Here is a 10,845-nt window from a genome sequence, read left to right as displayed (position 1 = left end):
AAAAGTTTTAAATTTTTCAAAATTCACACATTCAAATATTACAAATTTTTGGAATATTACAGCCTCCCCCCTCAAGAGAATCTCTTCCTCGAGATTTAAGCTTCAACCTCCTCAAACAGGTGTGGAAACTCTTTCAAATCTGCCTCTTTCTCCCAAGTTGCCTCCGTCGGTGTGGTTGCTCCAAAGCACTTTGCTGTACGGCACGAACGTCCTTCTCGTAGACTTCTCAGCATGATCCAAGTCATGTGTCGGGTAGTTCTATTCATGCTTCTTCAGCTGTCTTGACGCACAGGCCACAACCTTTCCTTCCTACATCAGTACACAACCTAAACCTTGCTTGGAAGCATCACAGTACACCACAATATCCATCTTGATATTTGGTAGATTCAGCACTGGAGTGGTGGTAAGCTTCAACTTAAGCTCCTGAAAACTCTTCTCGCAAGTTTCAGACCACTCAAACTTCATGTTGTTCTTCAGCAATTCGGTCATCGGCTTGGCTATCTTGGAGAAGTTCTCAATAAACCTCCTGTAGTATCCTGCCAAACCAAGGAAGCTCCTGATCTCTATCACGTTGCGAGACTACTCCCACTCTGTGACTGCTTCAATCTTAGCTGGGTCAACGGCTACTCCCTTTGTTGACAACACGTGACCTGGGAAGGCAACTTCCTCTATCCAGAACTCACACTTGCTGAACTTGGCGTAGTGTTGGTGTTGCCGTAACCTCTCTAGCACAATCCGAAGGTGCTCCTCGTGCTCCTCAGCTGTCTCGAAGTAGATCAGATTATCATCAATGAACACCACTACAAGCTTGTCCAACTCCTCCATGAAGATCTTGTTCATCATGTTCATGAAGTAAGCAGGTGCGTTGGTCAAGCCGAAAGAAACCACGGTGAACTTGTACAACCCGTACCGAGTAGTGAAAGCGATCTTGGATATGTCACTCTCTCAAATCTTCATCTGGTGGTTCTCCGATCTTAGTCAATCTTGGAGAAGAACTTTGCTTTGCTGAGCCGGTCAAGCAGATCATCAATTTGTTGAGGCAAATGGTACTTGTTCTTGATAGTTATGGAGTTGAGAGTTCAATAGTCCACACACATCCTCATCAATCCATCCTTCTTCTTCACAAAGAGAATGGGTGAACCCCACAGTGAAGCACTTGGTCGAATGAACCCTTGCTCAAGCAATTTCTTCAACTGCTTCTTCAGTTCATCCAGCTCATCGGCTGACATCCGGTATGGTCGCTATGCTACTGGTCCTACGCTGGGTATAAGCTCAATCACAAACTCCACATCCTAATTTGGGGGTAGTTCTATCAACTCTTCTAGAAACATGTCAGGAAACTCACACACCATGGGTACCTCTTCAAGAGTCTTGGAATCCAAGCTGCATAGGATCGGGGCTGTCTTGGGGTACAACGGCTCAAACTGTACTTGAACTCCACTCGAATGCTCCAATCTTACAAAGTAGGGGTTACACAAAACCAGTACCTTGTGTTTAGCCATCCAATCCATTTCCAAAATCACATCAATGCCTGAAGACTTCAACACAGTCAAATCTACTAGGAACTGCTGCTTCTCGATCACTATCGAAACTGCCTTGTACTCTAGGGTGCTCCTGACTTCTCCTAGGGGAGAACTGGTGATAATAGGCCTTGGTCGAGGTGTAGCGGGGAGAGACCGTTCTTCCACAAACTTAGTTGAAACATAGGAAAACTTGGCACCGGTATCGAATAGAACTGTAGCTTTAACTGAATCAACTAGAAACTTATTGAGAGCGACATCTGGAGCTGCTGTAGCATCATCAGCTATCAAGTGGTTCAGGCATCCTCGAGTAGGTGGTGGTGCTGACCTTTCCGAGTTCCTTTGTGGCTATCCTCCTGGTGTGGGTGTCTTGACGGGTGTCTGGTATTGACCGGTATGGTTCTATCCTCCTGCCTGAGCCTTCTACGAACACTCGAACGACTTGTGCCTAGGATGACGGCATGAGTAGAAGACAATCGACTTTGCGCCCTAAGGTGCGGTAGATTGCTGGGGTCTCATCTTCCATGTACCTGAGCCTCCACCTCCTGCACTGGGGTTCCTGTACTGCTGATGCTATGTAGGGTAGCTGCATGGCTTCTGCTGCTGAAACTGCGACAGTCCTGTCCTCGGCGTCTGAGATGGCCCTGGGCGTCCAAACTGCTCCTAATGCTTCCTCTTGTGTCCTCGGAACTCCTCAAACTCTAGCCTCGACTTCTCCACTCGGAGTGCCTTGCCCACAAGTGCGTGCAGAGTAGGGCAGTCGTGAGCAGACAAGTGCATCTCCATGCCATGGTGCAGTCCCTTGCAAAACCAGTACATCTTCTTTTTCTCCATGTTGTAGTCGTCCAGTGCGTACCTCATCAGCTCCTGAAACTTGTTGGCATACTCTTGCACTTTCTTATTTCCCATCTTCAAGTTTCGGAACTCACCGGTCTTCCGATCCATGACTGCTTGTGGGATATGGTGGTCACAAAAAGCTGTAGTGAATTTGTCCCACGTGATGTGAGCTGGGTTGGCGTGAGAGTCGCAGTAACTGTCCCACCAAGCACGTGCTATCCCGATCAGCTGGTGAGTGGCCAGTGCCACACACTCCTCATCCATACAATCTATCAGGTCTAGCTTCTTCTCGATCTCCCTCAGCCAATCATCTGCGTCTAGTGGGTTGTTAGAGTTGTTGAAAGTAGGCGGATGAAGCTTGGTAAACCCCTCAACCTTCCTCTGCAAGGTCTCAAATGGCGGGTTCCTGCACTGTCCTCCCTGATGGTTAAACTGGAGCAAAGCATCAGCCATGGTCTGCATCAGCTGTATCTAAACAGCCATCACCTCTACAAGGTTAGGTGGTGGTGGTGCCTGCTGGTCCTTTGCACCTCCCGCGTTCACGTTCTGCTCCTGCTCCTCTTGACCCTCCTGGTGTGCTTCTCCCTCAGCACCAGCTGCGTCTCCCTGTACCTCCATCTCCGGGATATGGCTACCATGACCTTTGTTGGGGTTAGGCCCATCCTCGTTGGCCGCCTCTTCAAAACGGTGCAGCAACCATTCTAACCTCCTTAATCCCGACATCTGTTCCAAATGAGATCACAATCAATGGTTACTCTCAGGATATTAGGTAGGAGGTTAATTAATTTATTAAGAGAAATATAAAGATAAAGCACACAAACAATTTCACACAGATAATAAGAAGCATAAGAACCATAAAATCCATGAAACTCTATATTGCTCATGCATAGGCACCATACAAAAGAGGTGTATCTCGAGGTCTACAATAGAAACCTTCAAGATTACATGAGGATCATCATCATACTACTACATTGAGCATCATGGTGGTAGACTCTAAACTAAGACATCATGGTGAGCCTAACTCAAACCTAGCACTAGATTAGAAGCGTCTACTCATTCGGAGAGTGGGAAGTCCTTGTCATCCACATCTCTGTCCCCGGGATGGTACTCGGGCGTAGGACCTCTCCACGGACTTGACTCATCATCCAAGTACACAGGCTGCTCCAGTGGGATTTCTTCGTACAGCTGTGAGAGAGTAGACAGAGCTTTGGTCATCTCCTTTGTAGCAACCCTGGCTGGTGGGTACAACACCTGTGTGTACAACCTGGATAGTGGTAACTCAAAGCTCTCCACACGAGGCTCCCTCCTATACTCGATCATAATCCAGGCACTTAGCTCCTCCAACTCCATCATCTGCCTACGGTCAGAATGCTCCCATGCATGCTGAAGCCTCTTTGCCAAGTCCTTGTCACGGTAGCAACATGATCCAAGGTGGACCAGTGTAGTAGTTCATGTGCAAGTGGTGGTGAAGCTGCTCAATGACACTGTTCTTGGTAGCGAGTGCGGCATCCAAGATGTCAACCAGCTCCTCCTTCTCCTTGAGTATCGTGTTCTTCTCATCAATCATATTGTCCCTGGACCTTAGTGCCTCCTCCATATGAGCAACCCTCGCCTCAAGAGTAGCAATCTTCAGTGCGTCCCTCTCATCGTAGGGGTCTGGTGCAGTGTCGATCTCGTACCGAAGATGACGGTTCGTCCAGTCTAGTCTCTCCAAACAGCGCTCAAGCCCCTCAATCTTGCCCTCCAGCATGGCGTTGGCTCCAATGTAGTCGTCCCAACCCTTGTGAAGAACCTCCATCTCTCGGTCGTACCAGAACAGCGCAAGGTCCTTAGCATGAATGCAATGAAAGGCCACTCTGAACTTCTCATCAGGCTCGGTGTACGCATCCTCATAGTACTCACGAGCTGCTCTCTCAAAGTCTCCAGGGCCGCAGCTGACCCTGGGTAGGCAGCGATAGGGAGTCTGTGCCAGTCTACCTCAAAGTTGCGCGTGCACCTCACGCACAACCCTCCTGGCTGCAGTCGTGTGAGCCTCCAACACTGAAAGCTCAAAAGCAAACACCACAACCTTCTCCAGCTCAGGCACCTTGGGGTCTGCAAGCACTGTCAGCCTCACCTCCGTGGGTACAGAGTCCACACTACCCCTCATGCGGCCCTCGTAGAGCATGCCATCAGTGCAAACCCTATCTCTCTCCAAACACTTATTGAGGAGAGTTCAAAAGACTTCATAGCGTACTCTGTCTCCCAAAAATGAACGTCACTCCTCGGTTGTCATCTTTAACACGTAGTTAATGGTAGTTAGTAAGTCGTATACGTCAGAGTAAAACAAGGTGATAATAGTAGCAATTCAAGGAGTTATATAGCAATCAAGGGGTATATAGTCAAGCAAGGATAGTTTAGGCTTCCTAAGCTAATGTCCGTTGCTAGGGCTCATCCGACAGACAAGTATGGTTCTGATACCAGCTGAAATGGACCCGAATTCCCATTTCTAAGAATTCAAGCCTATGCACCTTGGTGATAGTTCCTGGAAGGCTATCATGTGCAAATCCCTATCTCAGGTAGTACAAATCTATACTAACACAGAAATAGAGTACAAACATCATTATAGATAACAAGAGTACGAGTACATCTCAGCGGCACATGTCGGTACAAGTCCATCAGGACTGAATGAAGAAAGGTAAAACATATATGCAATGGAAACAGAAGCTATGGCAAACACCATCTTCACAGGTGACTCGAGCGAAGCACGATCCCTATTCCTCCCATCCATCGTTGTCGAAGTCGTAGCCAGGCCCCGACCCTGAAAAGCATGCATAGGATCTATATGGTTGGGAGTGACATAACACCTTGTCCGTAGTCGATCGGGTCCTTCTTGGCGTAGTCGGGGTCTTGAAGGTCTTCCTGGTCATAGCTCGGGTCTGACAGAATGAGATACGATGAAGCGTAAATTAAACGACATTACAACTAGGCAAAAACACCAAGAAAGACAAATTTAGAAGATCCAAATAACACCAAACTAGCTACAAACAACATGGGCTCGATTTTACAAATTTAATGCAACTGATTTCATATTTTTTGAGTAAAAATGAATTAGTTATGCATTTTCAAAGATTAAAGGATTTATTTAATTAATTTCAGAAAACAATTATTATAGGGTGACATGTGTCACCATGGGGTTGGTCCACATGGCAGCCCGAGGGGGTGCCACATGTCACGTTGACGTTAGCATTGACCTGGTCAACGATGGGCCCCATCGGGTCAGTGGGCCCCACGGGTGGACCCCACGGCCACATTAGGGCCACGTGGCACCTACGTGGTGGCCACGCGGGCGGTGAGTCAGCGGTGCGGCACGCACGCGCGTGGGCGGCGACGCGAAATCGCGCGGCGATGGCGGCGCACGTGAGCGGGCACGGCACAGGCGGTGAGCGGCAGCGGACGGGTGAAGCGCGGGCACTGCAGCTGCATGGCACAGGTAGGAGGGCACGCAGACAGAGCGCGTAGGCGCGGGCACGCGCACGGGGCGTCGGTGTTCTAGTCCCATGGCGGTCGACGGTGGCCTACAACTACACCTAAGCTACTCCATGGCGCAAAGGAAAAAGAGGCGGGGGATGTGGCTCACAATGGCGGCTTGGTGGAGACGGCGACAGCGAACTCTGGCTCCTTCTCCTATGGATGACTTTCCTCCTCTTCTTCCCCTTCTTCCTCTCTTCCTCCTCCTTCTCCCCGTCTTCCTTCTACCTTTCCCATGGCCCTCCTCTACTTTCATGGTAGCGAGCAACGAACGGGCGGAGCCTAAAGGGGATGGCAAAGAGGGGCACCGGGGTGCTCTATTTATAGCCCTGGGCCGGCTAGGGTTAGGGCGCGGGTAGGTAGGAGAATCTTCTGGAGTGATGGCGGTGCCCTAGGGGGTTGGTGGCGTGGCGCTGGGGACGTGGGCGGTGGAGATGCAGCGGCATGCGGCGCGGGCAGCGTGGCAAGCATCCAAGGCAGCCAGCGTGAAAGGGGAAGGCACGACAGGGGTTCATGGGCGTGGCGGTAGTGTGCTCCGACTAGGCACTGGCGCGGGCAGCACGTGCGACTCGGTGGTACGGAGGAAGAAGAACAATTAAGGGGGAAGGCCCTGGCAGGTGGGGCCGAGGCATCAGCGAGCGGTGGAAGCAGGAGGGCGCGAAGCTGGGCCGGCGTGCATGCGGGCGTGCAGGCGGCTGGCTGGGCTGAGCAGCGCTTGCGTTGCGGGCCGGGCGAAGCAGCGTGTGCAGCCTTAGGCTGAGCGAGGAGCGCGGCGAGCTGGGCTAGACGGACGCAGGCCGAGGAAGGGACGCGGGCGAGCTGGTCTAGGCAGGCCGGGCGAGTTAGTAGGCTGGCTAGGAAGTTAGTTAGGTTAGCTTTTGGTTTTTGTTTGATTTAGGTTTAGGTTTTAAATTTGGTTTGAATTTTGATTTGAATTCAAAATTCAAACCTCACACAAACAAATATTCTAAAAAAACTCGAGAAGACCCAAATCAAGCCACTCGTGTTTTTGAAATAGAATTAAGGGTGAGATAGAGATTTATAGCTTTTCAAATGAGCACAACATTCAACCAAAAAGTTTTAATTTTTTCAAAATTTCACACATTCAAATATTACAAATTTTTGGAATATTACAGCATGAGCGCATCAGCTCGAGCAGTCTGCTTGTAGTGGTTAGTGCACAGATCGTCGCCTTCCTTGTCCTCCAGCGTGGCGAACTCCTCTATCGTGATGGGAGGCCCAATGTCCTCGGTGGTGGCCACCAAAGTGCAGTACTTTCCGGACGGAGAGATAGGTGGGATCACAATAGGGTCTGGCCAAGGGCGGTTGAGCACGGTGCGCACCGGGGACGGTGCATCGGCGAAGGGAATATGCATCTCCTTGTCCTTCTCAGTCACGGACGGTTGATCCGCCATACTACCACCGCCCAGGTGCTCCTTCCGTGTCTGCATCCCTTCAATCAAGTTACGCAGCTTATGCTTGTCTGGATCAATTTGCATGATCTCCTTAAGTAACCTAAGATCAACATGACGACGCGGTGGAGGCGAAACCGCGGGAGGCAGCAGCGGTGGTGGAGATGCTTGAGTTGACGCTGTCAACGACGATGCTAGCTGCGATGCCTTGCCGATGCCTACACCGCAAGCTTATCGGACTCTGGATTTAGGGATCGCCGCTGCTGGTTGGGGTGGGGAAAGTCTCTCTCCTCCCTCGGGAGAATGGGGAAAAGTGGGGCAGAAGACAACGTCGGTTCTAAGCAAATACAGGGATGCCGGATGCGGGACGGTGCGAAAAAAAATTTTAGATTAAGGAAAATATCCGATTTTGAACATTCACGTGTGAATGTCTATGACAACCAACAAACAAATCTGATCACATAGCCAGACGATACACGAGTACTTAGACTTCAAGCCTCAACATAGAGACACTCCAAACAACAAGAAAGGAAGCTAGACTCACCGAGAAAATAAAGACTAAGTTTCGATCTTCTTCCATATATTTGCTTTAAACTTGAATTGTCCTCACGCAGCAACAATCCTTCACCTCTCTCGTCTACTTAGAAACAGTTGATGATAGAAACATTATGCAAGAAACGATTAACTATAGCTTGATGCTCCTGTCACATAGTAACCACACTGAGTCGATCTTGACTGTGACCTCAAGCTTGAGCAACGTCATGCACTGCCACAATATAAGCAATCTCGATCACGGCATCGCAGGGCTCAATAACTCCTCCATGATGATGCTCCCAAGAGGGAAGCGACATCAAGATGCCGCCCCTACTAGAACCAGCCAAGTAGTTTAAAGGTTTTCACCTGGAGAAGAAGACGGCAAGATCCTTCCAACGACGCCTTCAGGAAGGAGAGTGATGCACAATATCTTCGCTGCCATGGACCGATACAAGATCGAGTAGAGCTTTCGTCCAAAAGACCTGCAATGAGTCCAAATAGCGGCCCCATTGGTTCCAGCTGTGTACACTCCCACTGCGACCTGCCGCAGCGCACGCCCACTGCGACCTGCCGTAGGCAGCCATACTAGGACAACCTAGGCTGCCCAATCCGAGCGTCCGGCATCCCCTAGCCGTACGCCGGTCGCCGGTCGCAAGCGCAACCGCACCCGCACCACGGAAGGAGGGACGCCACGCGCCAGCCGCGGGCACCGCCGCAACCACAGTACACCACGAAGGGTGCCGGGTGGTGTGAAGACAAATAGGGCATGCAATATTTTATTCTTGTTTGCAAAACAAGTTTACTCCTGTATACAAGATAACGTACACACGTATACATAGCATTTAGAGAGGTATAGAAGCCGGAAATAACTGGGAAACACTAAAAGAACAGGTGTAGCGTAGTATGTGGCAGCAAAACATTATTGCAAAGCTTTCTTGAAATTTAAAGCACACAATGTGTAATAAAATCAGATGAATGTTGCTAACTCCTTAAGGAAGGCGTCGGCGTGCTCCTCCTTCACGCAGGCTGCGAACACACTGGCTCCATCCTTTCCTCTACACGGTAGGGACGTAATGCATATCGGATAGCGCGGCATCCGTTGCTCGTAGCACATCACCCGCGCCGGCGTCCCGCCCCCAAAATCAGCCTTGTCGAGCCCTAGTGTTTTCCAGGACGACACAATAAACATGTTGTATCGGATCTGGTAGAACAGCTTCTCATCCATTACCTGAACCTGATCGCCATGTTCATTATTCTTCTTGAACTGTTCCGACACTTGATCCTTGGCTTGTCTGATCATCTTGACTACTTCCACGATGTCTCCGTTCGCCACCGCACCGCTCGTCGCCACGGCTAGGGGCCCAGTGGAGCAGTTGCCGTAGTAGCCTTCCCTGGCGCCCACGAGCTTGCGCACGTCAGCCGCAAACGAAAGCAAAGCAGGGGCGTTGGGGTTGGTGATGATCGCGCGAGTACGGCACTGCCATAGCACAGCGGTGACAGCCTCGAAGAAGGTACACGGCTGGCCATGGCCGTTGGAGTTGGAGTGTCGCTGGAATTCAGCTCTGATGTAGCTGATCAAGCTCGACGGGACGGTGATGTCGATGAAGGCAACGTCGTCCAATGGCTCGACGCTCACCATGAGCTGTCGCGTGGCAACGATGGCTCGGGGAATTCTCGGGAGGGAGCCGTCCCACCTGACTGGAACGACTGACGGTGATGATTGCCCTCGGGCAAGCTCGCCGAGAGCTTGCAAGAATTGGGCGATGCCGACGCCGTCGGCGACGGCATGGTTCCATACCACCCCGACGATGAATCCGCCACAGGAGAACTCCGTCACCTGCATAAGCAGCAATGGGTCAGTGGGGCCACAACCCTCGGGTGGGTAGTGGCTGACGAGCTCGTTTACTAGCGCCTTTGGTCTAGACGACGATGGGTCGAAGAACTCGACTTCCTTAAAGGCACAACTGGCGGAAGCGGCGACGAATGCGACGCCCTCACCGGTGCACTGGATGTGGGACTCGTCGGCATCGTCGGCGCTTGCAGTGATACGGCCAGAAATTGGGTAGTAGTGGACTAGCGCCTCGGACAGTGCACTCTTTATTGTTTCAGCTGGTTCGTGGATCGGGTGTTCGAACACGAGCAACACTGTGGTTGGAACCCTAACGAAGCACTTGTCAAAGGATGACAGGTTTATGGCACTGCTTGACGGCAGTGTCTTTGATGGCCTCACGACCACTGGCGCAGACTTCCTTACCACACTGCTCATTGTTCTGTGTACAGTGTGTAGCCTGTAGTGTTGACTAATGTTGATGCTCTTAAGACTCTAAGGCGCATAAGTGCACTGCAACCTCTCTGGTTTATATGGGCAATAGTGAAACCAGCACCCAGAATTGAATGCTATAGTTTCATTTTTCTATGTCAGACTTATATATTGAGATTCTTCGATGCGAATTAATAGAAGTACGTACTATACCAAAAGTTTTCCTTTTGGAACTAAGAAATGGCTGGTAAGGTGGTCTAGTGTCTTACTGCGTTACTCTTGTTTTGTTACTTTAAGCCTATCTTTTTCTTGAAACTGTATACCCAGCAGAGATTGCCGGGCTTGTATTAATTAACGGAAACACCATAACACAGGCGTTCGGACGGTAAAAAATATCGGACGGACGACGAACCCGAAACTCCTTTTCAATACAATTAATTGCAAGTTCACGTCCATTCATTTTTATCTTCTTCCTCAGCTTCATATCTTCTTCTCCCTCATCCTCTGGCCGTTCCCCATCGCACCGCTGATTTCTTCCTCCTCCGGCTGTCCAGTGTTGGCCGGCAGCGAGAGCTCTGAGGTAGGGAATGCCTCCTCCCCATGTGAATCTCGGGAGCCGGCCAGATCCTCGCCGCCGTGTTCAGGTGGCGAGCCCTTCGCTTCTGTCTCCGATGGGAAGCACACGGCGGGGCCTCGCCTCTGCCTCCGCCTCCCCTGCCGTCGAGGGGGTGGCTCGCCAGCCTCGTCTCCAGCGCCGGTCGGATCCTCACCG

General features: G+C 50.7%; 1 protein-coding gene across 1 annotated transcript; it reads right to left on the bottom strand.

Annotated features, from left to right (window-relative positions):
• Nucleotides 1–8,780: 8,780 nt before the first annotated feature.
• On the bottom strand, nt 8,781–10,079 carry LOC101762497 (acyl transferase 15). Its single transcript, XM_004954911.1, has one exon. The coding sequence runs from the start codon at nt 10,077–10,079 to the stop codon at nt 8,781–8,783; it is 1,299 nt and encodes a 432-aa protein (XP_004954968.1).
• Nucleotides 10,080–10,845: the final 766 nt, after the last annotated feature.

This window comes from Setaria italica, chromosome I (genome assembly GCF_000263155.2).
Source record: "Setaria italica strain Yugu1 chromosome I, Setaria_italica_v2.0, whole genome shotgun sequence".
Taxonomy (NCBI): Eukaryota; Viridiplantae; Streptophyta; class Magnoliopsida; order Poales; family Poaceae; genus Setaria; species Setaria italica.
Note: the sequence above shows the minus strand (reverse complement) of the source record. Positions and strands in the feature narration are given on the sequence as shown.

Bases quoted from the DNA above. Each gene is read 5' to 3' on its own strand.
- LOC101762497 (XM_004954911.1), bottom strand. From the start codon at position 10,079: ATGAGCAGTGTGGTAAGGAAGTCTGCGCCAGTGGTCGTGAGGCCATCA.